Source organism: Idiotropiscis lumnitzeri, chromosome 11 (assembly GCF_059441095.1).
Source record: "Idiotropiscis lumnitzeri isolate Australia: NSW breed Sydney's pygmy pipehorse chromosome 11, RoL_Ilum_1.0, whole genome shotgun sequence".
In the NCBI taxonomy this organism is placed as follows: Eukaryota; Metazoa; Chordata; class Actinopteri; order Syngnathiformes; family Syngnathidae; genus Idiotropiscis; species Idiotropiscis lumnitzeri.
In genome coordinates, this window is record NC_142401.1 from 12,207,128 (window position 1) to 12,228,419 (window position 21,292).

Consider the following 21,292-nt stretch of genomic DNA (forward strand, 5'->3'; position numbering starts at 1 on the left):
GCTCAACATACCTCGTGAACAAAGAGGCATAACCTACATAACGCATGGATGCCCACTTCCCTAAACCATGCATTACATTACCATTCATCTGCCAGGGCGACATCTGGCTGTTCCAGATCACGGAGCCCTGAAAAACAAAAGTCAGTCACGCTTCGGCTGCGTTAGTCCTGTTAAACTTAAACAATAAAAAGGAATAACACTCAGTGTTAATTGGTAGTCAAACATGAATGAACCGAATGCTTATTGTTGTGGTTAAGAGTTTACCTTGAATCAATTACGGGAGTTTGTGCTAATTGTTTGCTTTCTCGTGTAGCTCGTAAAACAACCGAAACATGACAACAATCTCAATATGATGCAGTGCAGTTCTATAAAACTCCAAACTATGACCAGAATAGTAAAATGTGTGTTATTATCTTGTCAAGTGAGAAATCTCTGATCCTTTTTTACCTTTTTCGACTGACACGTTTCCTCTGAAGAAGTACTTGCCGTGGCCTCTCGAGAGGGCTACTCCAACACTGCCCAAAACATAAATGTAAATGTATCCAAGTCCATTAACAGTTTGACACCAGCCCTAAAATTAAGTCATTCTGGGGTCAAATAAAACCCCTCCCCCACCTGAATGGAGTCCCTTTGATATCAGTGTAGAAATAGTCATTGTGCATCTTCAACACACGCCTCTGGAACAACAAATCCATGTTGAGATTCATTAAGAACGCGCTTTCATCTGATAAGGTGACATGACGTATAATGTATCGGCTTGCTCACCCCTCTATCAACGGTCTTCTTCACCTCCATGGAGAAGGTCCCCGTCCTCCTGTTCACCATGGCGTTGCGAAGCTTAAAGATAAAGCACACAGCGTGGCACACTGAGAAACCTTTCGGATGTAATCAGCGGGAGCATTGCTTTCCTCCGTAAATCAAAGGCTCTCTTACAATGTCGTCTTTGTCCTCCCACTCCACCTCAGAGAGATCCACGCTGCTGTAGTTTGGCTTTCTCCTCTTCTGACCCTCCTGATACTGCACAGAAGAATACAATGAACAAAATTAACAATCCATTTCTTTCACAATACTAACAAATGTAATTCCAAGCCTAGAGCTGTGGCATTATTGTCAAAGGATTAACTGATAACACACATGATAAAATGTCTTTTGTGATTCACTGGTGAATTGAAGACTGATTCCTATGTATGAACTCCAAATAGAACCCTTGCGCTGGCAATTATTGAACACATCATCTGTGAAATTAACACTGTCAGGTAAATGAAAAATAATGAATCCGACTGATAGGGGATTCGCGGCTAAATAACTGTACATGAATGCATTAAATGGTGCCTGTCAAATCTTGTTATTTAACATCATCAGTCAGTACACAAGAAACAACCAGTCAATGACAACAATCACGGCACAGTTTGGAGCCACAAAGAGACACGGAGAAGAGCAGAGATGAACACGTGTACACAAACACACAATTGCACAGAGAGGAATAGCACTAACACTGGCACACACAGATCCACTAGCAAAGCCAGAGCCCCTGAGGGCCCATTGGCCCCCGGGCGAGCGGCTGTGGTCTCTGCCAGTGAGTGTTAAGTTACCTCTGGAAACCTCAGGCCAGCCAGCCCTATGAGTGGCCTTTATCCCTGCATGCATACATCAAAGGAAAAGGTGGGGATTACAGATTATACATGCCCATTTAGCCTCCTGACCACATTACGCATTTGTCTCTGTGTGCCCTCGCCAATGGAGGCTAAGTATACAAAAAACAAAGAGGGTCAAGTCAGGCAAACTGGTGGCGTGGTTTCGGAAACAACCTTACCAAAGGCCTCAGGTCCGGATGGGTCAGAATGTAGCCATTGTTTGTGATGGCAAATGCATACCCGTGGATCCCCAACTAGAGACGGGAGGACGTACGGTATATGATTAATAATCTGACACTTTAATCCATTTTTTTGATTGCATCTCAAGTAGAAGTTTGTACCATATGTTTGGGAATGAGCTTCATCAGCTCCTGTAGAGGGATGTCTGTTCCAACGACCCCCAACAGGATACCCTGATTCTTCTGCATGAGGGCATCCGACACACGCGCACAAACACGCACATGTTTAGACAACAGCAAGAAGAGACAGCTGCACAAATTGTCACTCACCGTCTCATTCTTAGTACTGAACACAGGCATGGCTACTGTGGTCATCAGACTCGGGCCCGCTTTGTCATTTAACTGGAAAAAAAAAAAGAACAAAAAGGAACTTCTGACCAATCATTTGTGTGAGAAACTCATTACATTTGATCATTCTTTGCAAATCACAACATTTCCCTTTCATTTCTTAGTAAAACAAAACCATCAATAAATCAGAAGGAGAAAATGTTGGCATATGCAGGAGGTCAATATCTATGAAGGTGTGTGAATCGAAGTGTCATAAGTTTAGACTTTGTTGGAGGGGTGTACTGCGTGTCATTCTAGTTATATATATATATTTTTTTTTTTCACTGTGCACTTAAAATTTTATCGAGGATCTCCAGAGTGCCATCGTAGCAGCAGAGCTCACAAATAAGCAGACAATACAGGCTATGAGGGGGATGCATAAAATCTCACTGCACTGAGGCAAAGAAAATAGATTTCACTTTATACCCGGCACAAGCTGTTTAATTGCGGACTTCAAGAGACGTTACGAGACGAATCACCATGTTCCCGTTTTCAGACAAGAGAAACAGTAGAACATCGAGTATAGATGACGAAAACAGCACACGCCAAGTCAGTCTCCTTCTGAGCTGTGAGCATGTGTGTGGTTGGTGCTTATTTGTGCATGTGCATTGGCATGAAGCAAACGAGCTGTGAAGCGCGCGATTTACCAGTTTACGTGACAAAATGAAGAATGGTGGGCGCGAAGATTCATCACTACTCTCACTGGAAGTGGAAACAGGGATGCTTTGGTCAACACACACACACACACACACACCCCTGCACACGCACGCACACACGCGCACGGACGCGGCTCTCCTCCAATGTCAGTTTTATTATGGGCTTTAGCAGATAAAATGCAATGGTCCACAGAATGATAAATGGGCTGTCCACGCCAGCGATAAAAGGAGCATACGCATTGCACTTTGCCAACCCCGGTTTGTGTGTATCGTACCCGTGCTCAAATACAGTATGTGTAAGTACAGTAAACACTTCTCTGGTGCTCTGACTGCTGATCAGAAACGTTCAATGAAAAAGCAAAGAGTGGATGTTTAGAAAGTTTGGTAAATAAAAAGCTATTCAAACCTCAAAAGGGATTTTACACAATTCCTCTTTCAGGTTTAATTCTATTCCCCTTTCCTTACTCTTCTTGTAATTTGTAGAGGTAAGCAACTAACTAAATGATGCATGAACACTTCATTTGGCTGCATTTGACGATAAGGAGAATTGCATATATTTACCTTGTGTGCCTGGGAAAGCTGTTGCGAGAGAAAGGACACAGATAGAGGTGTTAAATGAATTGAAGTTTGCACATTTTATACCGACTGTGAAGACAGCTGCGCATTGGGAGGGAAATCCGCACTACTTAATGATGCTCGTAATGAGGAATCACTCCAGCAACATCACATGTAACAAAAAACAAACACATACACAATTACAGTTACTGAGCAAATTCTAATCGAAAGACTGAGTTGAACATTTCAGTATGACAATGTCCTTTTACGCCACTGTAAACGGTAGCTATAATGATGCATTTAAATCTTTATGATAGTGTCAATCAAAACTGAGTATTCACTATTTTAGGACAGACTTTTCACATGAGGAAAAAAAAAACACTTTATCATCTTTAACAAACAAACAAACAAACAAACAAAAAAAAAAAAAACGTACATTGTTTGGGCACTTTAACGTCAGACCAAAAGAATCAATTGGTAGAGTGAATGTAGAATCTACTCAATTTATGAGTTTTATCGCTTTTGAATTTAGGTGCTCCTTAACAAAAATATATGATTTAAACCCAATTAAAGTGGCTGCAAATTTTTCGCCAACATTTATTGAGGAGATTTCTATAAGGTGATTTTTGTAAGTAAAAGAATCAGAAACTTTTGAGTACTATGAAAAAAAGGCTATAAACCAAGCTCATTTAACATGAGTAAAAAAAAAAAACATTAATAGGGATTGTACTGACATTTGTTTTCCTAGAGGTGAAAATCTTTCTTATTGCACACTAAGGCAAGAAAATAAGAAGTTAAAGAAGCGTACTTACGGCACTGTCTACATAAGCCTCGGTCCACACAGTGTCATGTTCATGGTCAATCACTTTGGGACGACTCATGACATGCAGATACCTCATCACGTTCTCTTGAACATCTGCTAATGTGGAAATCTGACTGAAATATCCTGAAATAAAAACACACAAAAAAGCCACAATAGGAGTAAATGTGAAGGAATAAAAGAGACATGCGTTTAGAATATCCCTACAACTGCATCAATCTACAGTACTCGACATAGGTGGCATTTCATTTAGTACGTCGCTTCCACTAGAGGTTATTGCAAAGCAGCTGAGGCTTTTTGTCCCCCCCCCCCCACCCCCCCTCCCTTTTGCATTCAGTTTTTTTGACAGTGACTTTGGTGACCTGAGGGTGTCGACGCGTGGGAAGCCTCAGCGGTGAGCAGTCAGGAGGGAGACACTCTGACAGGAAGAGGGATTAGAGCTGATTGACCTCTGACACCCCCCAAGTGCCATTTCATTGCCTCTTGGCAGAATGAGTTGGAGCGTACACACAAATGAATGCGCACACACACACACGCACACACACACGCACATTTATGGTGAAAGCCAGCGGTTATCCACATATTTTATCCTGAATTCAACTTAACAGCAGCACTGCCCTCCTCCAACTTTTTGTTGTTAAGTGTTTATGAAGAATTCAAACCTTTGTTGGCGCACGCCATCCATTTCAGGTTATCAGCAAAGGCAGACTCCCGTCCAATCAGGTAGGGGAATATGCGTACCTGGGCATAAGGAACGCTGTAGTTAAGAGATTTAAAGTTCAACTGATTAAGAAGAAGCGAAAAGTGCTGCATTTTTGTTTTATATACGAGAAGATAAAAAAAAAAACTTATGGCATCTTATTCTTGTATTTATAACTGTATAACTCTACCTATCCAAATTCACCTTCTTTTTTAAAATGAATTTGTAATTTCTTTCATTTAGCCCATTTGCAGTTAAAACCCTTTTTTTTTTTTTGTTCTCAGGCACTGAGCATGAGGGCACGTTCCACTGTCCTTTGAAAGCACACTGTGTGACATTGCCAATGCATGCATGGCTCATTGGTCCCAGATGCTTTGCTAAGCATAAAGCTTATAGAAAACGGAATTGTCGCCAAACAAAAACCCTGAGGGTGTGTGAAGGGGGGTGGGATACCCTGCCTCGATTACCCTGCAATGCTGCCAACACACATAGGCTTGACAGAAATGAAGAAAGGTCCCCGAGTTGATGTTTTTATTGCTCTGTGAATCGCAGAGCAAACAATTTCGTTTCATTCAACCCTATGTGGAATCCAGGTAGAAATATTATTGGTGGCGGCGACCAGAGCCTTGGAGAATGAACTGCTCTGCCCTTGAAAGCAGTTAATTTCCCATATTTTATTCCTCAAGGGAATAACACTTCTCTCTAATGCATCAGCACGTTGAAAAACATCATATTGATTTGAATTTCACTTGAGGGCCATTTGTGAAATTGAGAAAAAAAAACAATTCCCGAGATGTCCAAAATGGAGCTCCGGTTGACATGAAGTATTAAGATGACAACTTATAGTTGTTGGAAGTAATGTCTGAGCATAGGCATGCAGAGTCCATTTTGGATTCAAGAGAATCCAAGCCCTCCCAAAATGTTGATGTTTTATACATAATTTTTACTACGTTTTACTTTTAACAAGCTACAAAATTGTAAAAAGTGGTAGAAACGTAATATTTTAACAATAAAAATATAGCCCCTTACTGTCCCTTTTTGATTGGAATGAGAGAAACACGCTTATGCAATGTGCATGTGTTAATTGCATTAGTCAATTAAAGTCTATGGAGTTGTTATTGTCTTGTAAAGTAAACTACGATTCTCAAACAAAATTATTCTTCATCCGATACAGTGATACCAAAATAAATACCTAGCATTTTGAATGAAGCCTTAACGCTCATGTATAAAATTACATGACATGACAAAAACAAAACCAAAGGAGATTTTCTCTGTAATTATAGTTTGAGTGAGTCTTATAAACTAAAGACATGTTTTTTTTTGTGTTAAAGCATTTACATTTTTAATTTTATTTTGTTTAAATAAAAAGTTCATTATATTTTAGTTTTTGTTATTTTGTTAGTTTTCATTAACTGAGATAACCTTGGTGTACAGACTCATGGTAATGAGTATGTTTTTCAGCAAACAAGAGCAAGGTAAAAGTGTTGAAACAAATGTATCAGTTTACTTTATACCAGGGGTGGGCAAATGTTTAGTTTTTTTCCCAAATTCGGCGGGCCGGGTTAAAAGCTTTAATGGGCCGCATGTGGCCCCCGGGCCGTAGTTTGCCCACCCCTGCTTTATACTGTATGTCTTACTAGATGTAAGACACATTTCTTGGTTATCCGCCTTCTGGTTGATGGTACAACGAGAGTGAGGCAGAGAGAAGATGAAGAGGACTTTATAAATCTGCAGTGTGTGTAGCCCCCCTAAACCGCTGATTCTTTCACGCCTGGTTCCGAGCAAAGATTCACGTATGAAAACATTGGATACTCCAAATCAGATACCATGTAGAGCAGATATGCGACATGTTTCACCTTTCTTTCTGGCCAATTGTACTTCTCAAAAACATCATCATACATTTCAGTCGCCCCGTCTGTCACAAGCATTATGGCCTGGTTGCACACACTTCCATGGCCAGTCTGGTTGAACTGCAATAAGAGAGAAGCAAATTATATCAGTGTTGTTTGTTACACATCAAACCAACAGAGACAGCCAACATCACACCGTAGATGTTGTTGATGTGGGATCTGTGGTGCCATCAGTCAATAAAATACAGCTACCATCCTAGTTAATAGACTTGCGGAGCATGCTGCTCTTAATTCAGAATTCTGTGAAAGATGCACCGCAGTAATTAAGTAGCTTATTGACCTGTAACTGCGGAGAGGCAACGCAAGCTGAGCGCCACAGAAATTACACTGCTGTACATTCATACATGTAAATGATTCCAAATGCAATCATTGCATTGTACTAAAAGTTTTAGTGCATGACCTTCTTGTTAGGAAAGAAGGCAGACTGCGAAAACATTTATGTACTAGATGAAATTTGACTGACTGGAAGAAGGCACTGTAGCAGCAAATACATCATTTGCCATTCAAACCGGAATACAACCACATGCGAAATCTGCTACATCATGTGGTTTTCAGTGTCAAGTCAATACACAATAGTGACGTAAAACTGTGACTGCTGGTCATGTAAACTGAATTTGCAATGCGGTGGAAATATATTGTGACTTATGCCTTCAGTCTACAATCCACATTCAGTATGTCCAATTCAAATGAAAGTAGAAAATAATCACGCATAACATTTTTTGTAAGACGCACCCCTGTGAAAGCCGTTTATGGTCTCAGTTGAGCTATTTTTTTTTTAATCAATGTACAAGGGCAGTAAGAGAATGTGTAAATATAAACACTCCCAACAACGTAATCAGTTATTGATGCAATCAATAACACGACAGTTACGGAATTGCTGTTCATCAATCCTTAAATCTTCTTGCAAGAGATCAATTTGTTCACATTGCCTACAGCAGTACGTAAGTCAACATCTCTCCGCGTGTTGCAGTGCTGATCTATGCCAGACCACAAGAATATGCATGTAATTAAACATATCTCTCTAAAACAGCTGATCAAAAATAGCATTAATGGGGAAATGTTCTTTACAATAATATGTTCTATGCAGGCCCACTAGTCGAAACAGCATTCTGATTAATACTGCGCTTGCGGAATATGATTTAAGCAGTAAAATTCACCAGTTCTTAAAAATCTAATCTCGCGGCCATTTTGCCACATTCAGTCGACTGGAAATTACATCACGGTAGCTCAGGGTTCAGCTAACGACCAATCATGGCTGACATATTTTCTGAAGCTAAGCCATGTTTGGTTGTTACCTCAGCTGCCCCCTAAAATAGCTAAAAATGGGTGGAGTTTGCTGCTTAATACGTATTCCATAAACGCAATATTAATCAAAATATTTAGACTGGTGAGGGCGCATGGAACATTTTATTGCAATTATTTTTTGGGTTGACTTCCCCTTTAATATATTTGTGTATTATTTTTTCTAATGTACTGGATTTTACTTCATTAATGTAGAAAAAAAGAATAAATATTATATAGCTACTTCCCTACTTAGAACTAAGAAATTATTTAATAACACTTTTATGCTGTTTATTATCAACTCACTCACCTGGAGTCTGACGCTTCTTCTAGAGCGTCAACATTGAGCAGTGCAGCAGTTGTGTGCTTCCCACCCGATTATCATATCATTGCACAACTCTAATTAATCTGACAATTGTGGCAGTAAAGAATGCACTGCCTCAGCCTCGCTGGGACTTGCCTGAAAGCGGCAAGATAAAAAGCATGTGGCGTGGCTCCTGCCCTTATCTACTTTGTCTTCCAATCAGGCTCGATATGAATCATTGCAATTAATTAGAGCCATTAATCACATTTCACAATAGATGTGTCCGTACTTGGGGATAGCACCGGCATGTTTCGACAAACGTTGTCCAAAGCACTCATACAGTAGCATGCAACAACAATTTGAGGATTTTTATGTCTATGCAACAGTATGGTACAATATATTGTATAAACTATTTTGGATTACTTTCAAGTGGATCTTGGACCAAAAAACATTTATTCCCTTTCACTGATTTTCTTGGTGTGGTTGCAGACTTTCAATGAAAAATGATCCCAAAATAAAGTCCTCTGAAAGGAAAGGTATTTATTTTTTTAATCGCATGGTGGGCCAAATCAAATGCTTTCACAGCCAGCATAGAGCTATATGTTTTGAAGTAAATAGTTTTTTTCCCCCATATTTATATTGAATTCTTTTCAAGTTCATCTTCGTGGTAAGAGGAGTAACAGAATCTTAAATTAAAGTGACATTAGTGGTGGGTTGATGAAAAGAAGCTCACTGCATTACAACTCACATCACTGAGGATTGTGAACGCTTCAGTCAATGCCTGCCCCAGTAGTCCAATCCCTTTGGCAAACAGCTTGTCCAGATGTTCACGAAAATGCTGGCAGAAAAACAATAATGGAAACGCTTTCAAACATCTCTCAACTATTATATAATGATGACCTTGACCGGAACTCACATCTTTATTGGTTCTATCTGCCCGCACCAGAGTGCTATTCAAACAAGGCTCCACATAATGAATGTTCTGATTATACTGCAAAGACACAAACTCATTCCAGAGCCACGTAAACACACAAAAAAAAAAACACTGCATTGTATGCGGCCTCACTTACTGCAATAATGTTAAAGAAGTCATCATCTCCAAGTGTGTCTAAAATTGAGGAGACTGTTTGTCTGGCGATGGTCAGTCTCAATCCTTTCATGCTTCCACTGACATCTACTAAGATTATAACATCTTTGGGTGATGTTGCAGCTTGGATGTACCTGTCATGTGGTGAATGCAGCGGTGATTCAAAAAAATCGGACATTTACAAATTGAAAACGATTTGTCGGGGTTGATGGTAAAACAATTTGAAAACGTACCACTTCCGGTTCCTGCAGTCGAAGCCAATAACCCCGTTTTCATCTGGATGCCACTTCACCCCTATAGAAAAAAGATCAATCTTTCTGATTATACAATTACTATAAAGAGGTGTACGGCACATATGGCATGATTATTATTGGATAGCGAAATACAAACATTTTCTTCTATTAACCACACAAAGCCAATGTCTGTATGACATTGTCTGTATTGTTCTGATTCAATACTGCTGTGAACCAACTACACGTTTCACATCATTGAGGTCTGATAACTTTGGATCTGGCAGCCCACCGCCTCTCGGTGTGCCTGCAGACCCCGAATGGCAAATGATAATTAATTACACTCAGTATGCGCGCACCCTCTCTGATGGTCTGTAAAATTACAACATTAGCCAAATTACCCTTTTAGCCATTTGATGTCATTAATTCTGATGCTTCTCTTGCACGGAACGCTGATGGCTCCCTCGAGACCCTCCCTCACCAAACAAAACACACGCACGAAAACACGCACCACTCACCGGGGTACTGCCTGAAGAAACCCTTTGCGCTACCAAAGTACTGCCAGATGAGAGTGGGATCTCTTTCAAAATTATCCACAAACACTTTGTTCAGGGCTTCGGACCAGTAGACCCCATTCACGATATCCGGATCTGACAAGATGAAGGATGTGAACAGGGACACAAAGAAGTGAGAAAAGAGTCGTGTAAATGTAATGGGAAAGCAACTAATCATCCTGCTCACAGAACCAAGTGCGTGCTTGACCTTTGTCCTTTATTGACCCCCCCCCCTGTAAGACACACAATGCCTTTGACTAAATCATGGCCTCCCCTCCTTCGGTGCACAAGATGGCAGCAGGCTCCTTTTGTGCAGTGAACACAAGACTTATGAGGAGACCATTATAGCCAAGCAAAAGCAGCTTAGGAGTTACCCTTCTATTAATGCCTGCGACTTGGTATTGATCACCCTGTCGTCAATCTGAGATAGCCTCAGCCATTTTTCACATTAGCCACTTATTTCCACCTCCTATTTCATCGTCTCAAGGTAACACACACACACACAGCTTCATTTTAGCTCACCTTTATTATACATGTTGGTGGGCACCTGCACTACGCTGAGGCTGAGGTTGACTGATAGATTGTTGAAGTGGTCGTTTGGCTCCAGGACGAACTCTCCTCCCAGCTCCACGTTGTTGCCCTCGTTGTCCACTTCGTTGATCAACACAGCGTTGAAGTACTCGTACTGAAGATAAATTTGGAAACAGCAGGAATGTTACATGCACTTTGTGCGCGACCAACTTTTACTTCAAGATTAGGGCAGCACAGCCATGAACATGACGCTTGATCACGTCTTGTTCACCTTGACAACTTCATTTAAACTATTCTGACATCAGGTCACATTTCAAGGTTTTACAAAATTGACATAGAGCACAAAAAGAAGGTTAAAATTTGAAGGATCTCTCAAACTATGACGTCATTATTAAACATTTTGAATATGCACGCATCAGGATGCATGTGGGAGGAAGGGAATTCCCTTTCTAGTGTCTAAGAAATCAAATTCTAGTCCTAACATGGCGACGTCATTGAAATATGACAAGAAGCTAAAGGTCTCGCTTCCCTAAAGGGAAACAGTCAGTTCTGTCTTTCGGTGGCTGCTACTTCAGAAGAAAGACTACCTCTTCCTGCCCGAGTGGCCTCTTTGTGGCCTCTTGCACTGATTGTGCACGGAGGGAAGGAGGAAAAGATGGGTGATGGAGTCTACGGCTTCACACTTGGGAGGGGTTGACGAGGGGGAGTAGGGGGGGCTACGTGGGCATCACCATCAAGCAGCTCGTGACAGCTCATACCACGCCTGAGCGGCTCCCTGACGAGCTGCGGCGGGGAGGAGTGGAGGGAGGGAGAGTGGGAGCTTTCTGCAGAGGAATAGTGCATCCTCAGCAGAGCTGCTGTAAGAGAGGCCCGTTAAGCGTGAGGGTTATTACTGTATAGCAGGCCATGGGACACTGCCGCTATGCTACGCTGACTTTTACACCACTGCAGTAAGCTGCAGGCCTCACTGCAGAGAGCCGCTCTCCAGCACAGCGTGTTAGGCCTTGCTGCATAGTCTGGTTACGCACAAGCAGTAGTAATGCCATATTGTCTTTCATAGTAGTGTATTACTGCATGATAAATTATTTAGATTTCCAGGTGTGAAACATTCAAACATTTAAGTTGCAAAAATGAAAACCTTTACGTGAGTTGTGTGTTACACACTCCTAAAATAAATATAATTTGCTCAAAGTGTCTTTCCATCTAAGTGGAGACACGTGTTAACGAGTACTTACCAACTTACTATAATTATTGACCAAGATTAAACAATTTGGAAACAGAAAAATAAAATTCTGATAACAAATCAATGTAATCAAGATAGACACATTTTGCCGAATTCACATAACTGGCTAAGAAGTTTTTACTTTAACTTACTTTACAAGATCAATAACTAACAAATAGCAATGTGCTTGCTAAAAATATTTATGAAGTCCTTTTTTTTTTGTCAGTGTAGAATGTCAGTCATCCTAGCCGTACAGAGGTTGAATTGAGGTAACTTTTCCTCAATGAAGACTTTTCTCACGTCAATAACTTGAATGTGTACTTTCTGCAAGTGATTAAATTTTCAATTGATCACATCTACAATGTTGCAAGAATATTCTAATGTCCCCTTATTTTATATTTGACCAGTCATATAGTCCTTCGGGGGCTATCATGGTCACCATGTTGGAGACCCATGTTCTTACATGCATTATTATGTACAATACCATTATGTGAGCCTGTTAAAATGATCATTTTTTTATGAAGTAGAAGGCAAAAATTATGTAAATAAACCTGCTGATACAGCACTAAAACCAAACGATAAGAGACATCAGCCCTGACGTATGCTCCCTTGAACTGGTGAATCCTCTCGGGGTCAATTCAAAATGCCGAGCATCCTGACTTGCAGCAGCTGAGATAAGAAGGCCCCGTTATCGCACCGCGGTCAGTGAAATGGGCCGTGAAAAATGATCAGTGTCAGAGAAGGCAAGGGTGTCGAAATGATGCCACAAGGAGCAACGTCGTGACATCACATCATTAATGCACATTGCAAATGCATTAGAAATTCCTCCATTACAAAGAAAATAATCATTGTATAATTGTTAAATTCATATTTTGGTGTATTTTGTGGTGGTGTTGAGCGGAGTGCCACTGCATACTGACAGTTGAATCCGGTACCGTTCTTGTAATTTTCGGTCTGACGCAGTACAGCACTGCAAACGTATTAAATTGAATATTGTGAATTACTTGACTTTATTGGAGAGTCAATTAATGTTGAGCATGAAGTCACTTTAATAAAGGCAGCGTTGTTTACATCTGTCGTACAGTATTGGATTGTGAGGATGTACCAACACGAGTTAAACACGGTTAGGTGGATAATTCATCGTCACGTGAAACATGTTCCCTCCGTCTCCGGCCATATAAAAAGCACTTACACCGTGGCGATATTTGATTCAATGAGGGAGGTGTGAATGTGAGAGCTGCTTGTCTTGTTCAGGCTGAGAGAAACGCACAGAAGCAGGAAGGAACAAGGCAACAGAAACGCATTCAAATGTTGTAAACGGTTCTATTAACTTTAAAGTACTGCGGTTATTTCAGTGTTTTGTTGCTCGAGTGGGTTTCCAATCTGGAGGCATGTACGTGAAACAACGCTCTCCGAAAAAGAGTTCCATTTATCTTTGTCCTTTGGACAGAGAGAAAGTGGTGGGGAGGGGGAGAGAGAACGAGAGAGAGAGGCAGGGGGTCTAATAAACGACAAAAATACTGCATTCCCTCTGCAGAGACTAAGGAAACTCAATGCAGCTTGAAATTCCGCAATGGGAGCCACTTTTTTTGTCTGGGATAAAATCAGCTGTATAAATCCAATGGAGTAAAATAAAGAAAAATTGCAACGTGTCTGATTCCGCCCACTGACTGTTCCAACAACATGAATCCCCGCCCGTCACCTTTAGATCTTCTATTGGCATGAAACTTTCTCTTCCTTGAATCGGTAAGTGATGAGTTGTGACATCCTGGAGCTGCAGCCTTCAACAAGCATGCATCACGTATCAAAGCTGACATCCAAGGACAGCGCCAGCTCAATTAACGACTGATAGCGCCTATTACCTTGTCACCCCACCTTCTCTAATCCACCTCATGGCCACGGGATTATTCTCAGTCACTCAATGCTAATGATTCTGTCTTTTTTGTTTTATTGGTTGCCATTTTGTGTGGAAAGAGTCTCACCTGAAGGTCTGGATTATCTTTGTGTTGATGATGTGCCTCTTCTGCAGCCTCCACCAGCCTCTGTATAGAAACATATTTGAGAAAGTGTGCCCGACTAATGCATTTTTTTTTCTTTCTTTGAGCAAAAATACTACTAACTATAAAGCCGGTTAATATCATTGTTGTTGAATCAAATACCATAGCAATATCAATATAATGTCTGTGACCTTCCAGAAATACAATGACATCATCGCCACGTCAGCGCTTTTGTGTGCATGAGCACTTTTAACTCCAATGATGAGTAACTGTTTGGATTGAAATACTCTATTAGCTTTCAAAAGAAAGCACTAAGGACATAATCATTGATAAGCTGATGATTAATTATTCTATTGTTTGTGTGCAATTCAAAGTCGATTATTCTTCTTTTGAAGTGATTGAGGTGAAATGACACAATTGTACTTGGCTGCAATCAACAGCGGCCATTTTATCAATTGGTAATTTGCAGTCAACTATAATGGAGTAAAAGTCCAGTCAAAATTAATTTGAATTAATTTCCATTCAAGTACAGCAGTCCCAACCCTTTTTTTTTGTGTGTGTGCAACTGACCATTTTTAAGTAAAGAAATATTTTGACAGATTGGCATGGAAAAAAACCCAAAAAACAAATGATTAAAACTACAATTCATACACTGAATGTAGTTGTTGAAATTAGTGAATGCAATTTCTCATCTTCAACAACCGTGATGATCTAATTTTGTTCACATAGCAAAGAATGTTGTAAGAGCCAAATAAAAAATAAATAAATATATAAAATTCTCTGTCTTACTGTTTCTGTATTGCTTGTGCATATTTACTTGCATATCTCGCAAGTGACCATGTTACTTGTAATTTTTGGTGAAACATTTCTACAGGCTTGTAGCATATGTCCACCATCAGCCTTACTGCAATAAGTGCTACGACAGTGTCATAAAGGTGTTGGTGCAAATAAAGTTCTCAGCATCACAAAGTTGTCACCAGCGCGTTGTCCCAGTCCCGATGTCCTGCTGGTAGGAATATTTTAAGACTAGCCCAGTTTGAAATAGCCAAAGCCAGCGAGGCAAACTACAATTCCTCAACCACAACCATCAACATTTTCATACTGTCAGACCTGCACAGTTGTATGAAGACGGTGATGCCTTGTTGGCTGGACATTTTGCTGCTCGACGCTACAGCAGACGAGAGAGATGAAAGTCCTTAATTGTCAGTTGAAATTGTGATGAGTGATTAGTCAATCTTAAGCTTTAAAAATAGATGTGAAGTAGTCCTCTATTTAGATGTATTTTAAACAAAAAATTAATGAATTCATTAATTGTTAATTTTTGTCTGCAAAATTAACTCTTCGTAATTATTACGTAAGCACAATAACAGTTGCGTTGTTCAATTGGTTTATTCTGGGGGGCCGGAGGGTTTCCCCAGAGTTGGTGTTTGCACTTCACTTTGCCACTCTGGTGTCTGGTAATTTATGGGTACCAATTTCCCAAACAGTTTATCCCTTAGTGCGGAAAGTGGCCCACAGCAGTGGAGAAGCTCTGGGCAGTGATTGATGGGGGGAGTTTGTGCAGGATTTCACGCAGCGGGCCGAGCAGCAGTCACCTCTATAATAACTCCCTTCCACAAATGTGCTTGACTCTGTGTTTTTTGGGAAAACGCAGCAGGTAATTAACATCCATCACATGTGTCAAAAGAACTGCTACATTAACAAAATTGAGGCTTTCTGCACGTATTCAATTGACCTCATTGGGAAATTCCACGTCAGTTGTTGGTGTAAAGGCAATCGAATTATAAATGATCTATTGAACAGAACTTGAACAATTCTGATTAGCTCTCTCTTTAGTTTACAAACGCCATTATCCATTTTTTCATAATTACCAAAATGTTGCTTGGATTCATTTCCGTTTTTAGAAATACCTCCCATATGGTGAACCATCCCATGGACTCATGTCCAACGAATGAAGCCACCTGCTCTGAGTGTAATTTACAGAAGTAATTGTGGCAAAGGGAGACCGAGATAAACGTTATCATGTCCCGGCAGCCTCTTAGGAAGCGTCTGCGCAGACGTTGTAGACAGCTCAGGCCTGTGACAATGTGAACACAGATCATCAATCGACTTTTTCAATTTTGAAACTACTCGTGTCGTGAAATTAGTGATAGCTCTGCATTTCCTCAAACAACGTCCAGAGGAGTTTGTTTACACAACAGTAGAAAGGACAAGGCCCTTACAGTATTTTAGAGGCCTTCATGCTTGTGGAATGGTGGAGTTATTTCTGTGCGGCAGGAGGAAGATTTAGCTCTCCAATGAAGTAAGCAATTCTATTGAGGCAGTTTTATAAGGTGCTAGCATTACATTGATTTAATCTGTTTGGGTTTCCACTTGCTGCATGGCTATAAGACCTTTTCATTTGTCCAACTTCTGAAGTGATTTTCCACCGTTTTATGCTTGCCAGCCTTTACTGATCCGAGGCTCCAATTTTACATTAAAAAAATCTCAAAGCAAAAAAATTAGGAATGCTAAAATAATGATTGTTTTCATCTGAATTTTCTCACAAATTACACATTGTGACAACTGAGTCTGTTTAAGTTTGTATGAATAACAAAAGGTGGACATGCAGGTTACTTCAGCCAACTAACATAAGAGTATTTCATTACTTTACCAGTATTAAATAATCATTTTCAGACAAATCAAATGAAATTGGATCATTTCCTGAGGTACCCCTGACTGGCTGCCCGGTTGGGAATCTCTGGGAAGGCAATAAAAGCAACAAAGGTCTTGTTTTAGAAATAGCGAGGGGATTTGAAGACGCTCCCCTTGTGACACCACCTGTTATTTCTTTTGTAAGGGAGAAAAATTGTGGCCTATTTGCAGAGAGGCTTCCTGCAAAAGCACGGCTTTGCCATCGAAAGTAACCAACTTTTGTGTTTTCCTGGAATAACTCTACTTACCCTGGTGGCTTCTGCCTTTTTGCGGAACATTTCCTCCATTTTCAACGCCAGATTTTTCACCAACTTCACACCATCGATTTCCTCGACTCTGACCGATTTTTCTGGTGGTTTGTACTTCTGAAAACAAACGAGGGGCAGGAGAAGCAATTGTGATTGCTCTCCTTAAAGCCATTGAGATCCACAATCCACAGTTTAAACTACTAAAATAGATGCCCAATTAGACCGCTCAAGAACAGCATAAAAAATACAATATGAATAACATTTATATATCCGCAGCATCTCATTGCTTTTATGTGTCACAGCAGCATCCTGTGAAATTTTTAAGCAAGGATTAAAGGCCTCCTCCACATTCTGGTTGACAAGATGCAGGAAGCCAGTTTCAGATGAACGGCTGATAAGATCCACAGTGCGACACAAGATGATTGATGATCTTTATCTGTTTGCAGTCATTGGCTTCACACGCTGATTGGATGCAGACGGCCAAGTTGGGTGGCCGGGGAGGGGCGGGGCTGCGTCCAAAAGGCTACGCATGGTAAGAGTGTAATTGAAATGAGTCAGGGCAGAGGAGAAAGATAATAACGTGTCAAGCCTGGCCGATTCTATGTAATGAACTGCAGCCAAAATAATGCTGATTCCGCCAGATGCACTGGACCTCCCTTGATACAAGATGCTCCTCACACGCTTAGCAAAATATAACATTACATAATCCCTCACCTGACAGGCACATACACACACCAAACACACCTCCAATAATGCTACCAAAAGATAAACGCAGCCGCAGCTGCTTGTAGCTCATTCATACACACTGCGGATTAAGCGCACACAAAAACACACACACTAGTACATGAGGCGACAAATTACCTACTGAAAGGAGGAGTGCGGGCTCGCACTGGAGCAGAACAGTTCATTTCACGCCTGTCCTCTTCGCCTCAGCACCCAGTGTACCCCCCTCTACACCCAGCCATGCCTCCCCCCATCATCAAGATGGGATTAAACAACATCCATCAACAATCAGCACTCATCATGATTATTGATCAAAACAATGGCAAGTGCAGAAGTCAGCCCCGGCCGGTGGCACTGTGCTTGCCCCTTTTCTGAGATCTTAGTGAAAGTGTGCACTTCACCATAGAAGCGTCTAATGACCAGTGTCTAATGACCCTTTCACTTTCCTCACAGCTTGCTGCTTTGTGCTGACTGGCTCCAGACACGCCTCCATGAGCAGGAGCGTAGGCAAAGTGCTTACATCCACACAAAAGAAGTGAAAAATTTGCAAGTCATATCACTATGTGATCATCAAATATTCTTAAAAAATGCATATTTGCATTATTTAAATCTCTCCTCACCTCAGGGCAAGGTGGTCCCTGGTTTTGAGCCTGGAGTCGTTTTCGAAACGCTGTCTGGATGCTTTCGCCATATCTACGCGGATTCACTCTGGTTGTTCCGCCTTCCTCCCACACTCCAGGACATGCAGCGGAGATTCGAGAATTAATCCTGCCACTGCCTTTGGCCGAGGAAGAGGTGGCCTCTGAGCTGGAGTTGCTCCCGGGACGTGGCACTGTGATGGCCCATAGTTCCTAAAAGAATGAGAGTATGGATGTAAGGATTTCTGGACAGACCAAAAAAAAAAAGTTCTTCATGATGCAACAGAAATCCATCGCCAATACTGAAATCACACTTTCCCTGTAGACAATTATGCTAATTATATTGTATTTTTAATTCAGAATTAATCACTTATAAGATTTTGTTTCTCTTCAAGGAAAGTTGAATAAAATATCGAACGTAACTCGACTGTGTGTAGCTGAATGAACCACAGGCAGGCACTACAACAACTAAATAGTAATATTTCTTATCTTTTGGGAAATGTGTTTTTAATGTCTTCAGCTAATTTTGGACAAATGTTGGTAAAAGCATACATTAGAAATAAAATTTAAAAAAAATAATAATAAAAAAAAGAAGCAAAGTTGACATAAGGTGTTAACAAGGATTCAAACCAAAAATAGTTTCAAAAATATCCTTTTTGCCTACCTCACTTCAATGAAGTAAATTGTAATAAGTAATACGTTACATTGATATCTTCTAAATAATTTACAATTTTCATAAACTTGTTGTAACCAATAGGAAACTCCAGCACCGAAGTGAGCAAAAAGAAAAAACGCACAGGTGGAGGATTTGCTTTCACATTTAACCTTTCTACTTTACAAACGAACTTTACTAAAAGTTAGTCCCATTGGCTAGCAACGAAAAAGCGATATACTAGCTCAGAAAACCAGCATTTGCCCGGACAACAAGAATGCGCGAGAAAAGCAATTTTGTAGAACATTTATAGACAAAGTAAAGTATGTTTTAACCCGGCATTTAGTGCAATATTTTATTCGATGAAATTACCTCTTAATCACGATCACAATGAACTACGTCTCAGTTAAGAGATGGCTATAAAAAGTGGGCGTGGAATATCAAGTGTGCATTGCATTGTGGGATTTGTAGTATCAATGCGTGTTGCTTGGGAGACGTTCTTTTAAAACTGAGTCATTATTGAATTTGAATTCTAAATTTTGCATAAATTTTATCTTACTGCACATAGAGAACTAAATGCACATCACACTGAAAAAATATGAATTTACTTAATGTGAACATGAATATCGAGTACACATTATGAAAATGTGATAAATTTACAAATTCAAATCATTATGAAGATAAGAGGGGGAATTACGTCAAATTCACACATTTAGCTACTTTTTTTTCAGTTCATATGGCAAAAAAATACTGTGTCACAAATACAGGAAAAATCATTAACTCAACCAAGACTCTTTATAGAATGCCTGCCTAAACAAAAGTGTTATGATGGTGACGGCATGACCTCGCATTCGTTGTATTTATCTACATATAATACTTTCAGCATTTACACTCGCCTCTTCAACATATTTCACATTAGTCAAGTCGGTCAGCCTCAAATTCAGACTGGCATTTATCACAATTTACCTGTAGTGCTCACAAGTGGACAAAAGTCGTTATTACATCTACCGCATGATGGGCCTTTTTTGAAAGGCTGGTCAATCGCTTTTAGCAAACCACCACCTTTCACATGATCAACCTCAACCCCACACTTGTTGTTCAATCTGCCCCCCTGTCACATTCATATACAAGAGGTTGAGGCTCTTGACTCCAGGGAGTTTGTTGGAGGGATGAGGACAGGGGATGTGGAATCGGGGCCGTGGTTAATGGGCCATATCAAGAGCATGTAACACACGCTCAACACACACACACTGACACACCCCCACACACACGTACACGCACACACATTCCCGCGCCCCCCCATACACGCACACGCACGCACGCACGCACGCAAAAACACATTTTGTGGTGAAGCATCAGAGATGGAAATCAGCATGACAGTGTTCAACTGTGCCACTGCATGATCATCAGACAAAGGACAGAAGTCTATTGAAAAGTCACATTATTACCTTTTGCAACAGCTGGGATCCAGAATATTTGGCAGAAATTGATTTGATCTCACCACCAAAAGCTGACGCCCATAGTTTTACACTGGCAGAAAGAAGACAATACGTATAAACAAATAACATCTGACAAAACATTTGGACCAATGAACACAAAATTTCATTTGTAATCAACATTTCACGTCAATTCAAACAAATAAAGAAATAAAGAAAGAAATAAAACCTGCCCCTCCCTACAGAGTACATTTCACTTACAAATACTCCCCCTCCTATCACCCATTCACACCCTACACGATCACTCATGTTGTGCATGCTTCACATGCAGCTTGAACATAAAAAATAAAATACAACATATAACATATACTTAATGTACTAAAATAAAAAAACATGTATGTTTAAAGAGATTTTTCGATTTTCTTTCGAAAAATAAATAAACAAATAAATTCAGTGTATGCATTTTGATATTATTATTATTAATATTATTATTATTATTATCATTATTATTATTATCATCATTATTATGTATTTATTTTTTTATATATATAAGTTTTAGATTCACTTTTGGTGCGACATTTTCAAAGTCTGCAGGAAAACTGATTATCTTTCAACCCACACCATATAGCGTTTTTGTTGTGACCCCGTTCAAATAATTACGATCCTCATTTTATGTGATTTTCTCAGCCTAAGATGTGTAAAAAATAACCTCTCCTTGATAGAGAAATAATCGTCCGAACGAAATTATCAAATGATTCAACTGCTTAGCCGATTGCTTTCTGCTTGGACAGGCAAAACTGCCTTCATTTTCGTTTTCTTTTTTTTTGTGTGTAATTTAAATGAACAATGAGGAA

The 21,292-nt window shown here is 40.2% G+C and overlaps 1 protein-coding gene across 1 annotated transcript in view; it reads right to left on the reverse strand.

Moving 5' to 3' along the window:
• cacna2d3 (calcium channel, voltage dependent, alpha2/delta subunit 3) overlaps positions 1-21,292 on the reverse strand; it is a 29,242-nt gene that overhangs the window by 7,335 nt on the left and 615 nt on the right. The window contains exons 2-23 of the mRNA XM_088308751.1: positions 20,451-20,532; positions 18,333-18,563; positions 16,990-17,106; positions 14,033-14,092; positions 10,820-10,982; positions 10,262-10,393; positions 9,747-9,807; positions 9,497-9,647; positions 9,343-9,417; positions 9,175-9,264; positions 6,788-6,901; positions 4,894-4,972; positions 4,224-4,357; positions 3,418-3,435; positions 2,144-2,215; positions 1,976-2,056; positions 1,814-1,888; positions 934-1,017; positions 766-837; positions 616-677; positions 448-515; positions 82-127 (exon numbers count right to left, since the gene is read on the reverse strand). Of these exons, the coding sequence (XP_088164877.1) occupies positions 82-127; positions 448-515; positions 616-677; positions 766-837; positions 934-1,017; positions 1,814-1,888; positions 1,976-2,056; positions 2,144-2,215; positions 3,418-3,435; positions 4,224-4,357; positions 4,894-4,972; positions 6,788-6,901; positions 9,175-9,264; positions 9,343-9,417; positions 9,497-9,647; positions 9,747-9,807; positions 10,262-10,393; positions 10,820-10,982; positions 14,033-14,092; positions 16,990-17,106; positions 18,333-18,563; positions 20,451-20,532 (2,067 nt within the window). The remainder of the gene's footprint in view (positions 1-81; positions 128-447; positions 516-615; positions 678-765; positions 838-933; positions 1,018-1,813; positions 1,889-1,975; positions 2,057-2,143; positions 2,216-3,417; positions 3,436-4,223; positions 4,358-4,893; positions 4,973-6,787; positions 6,902-9,174; positions 9,265-9,342; positions 9,418-9,496; positions 9,648-9,746; positions 9,808-10,261; positions 10,394-10,819; positions 10,983-14,032; positions 14,093-16,989; positions 17,107-18,332; positions 18,564-20,450; positions 20,533-21,292) is intronic.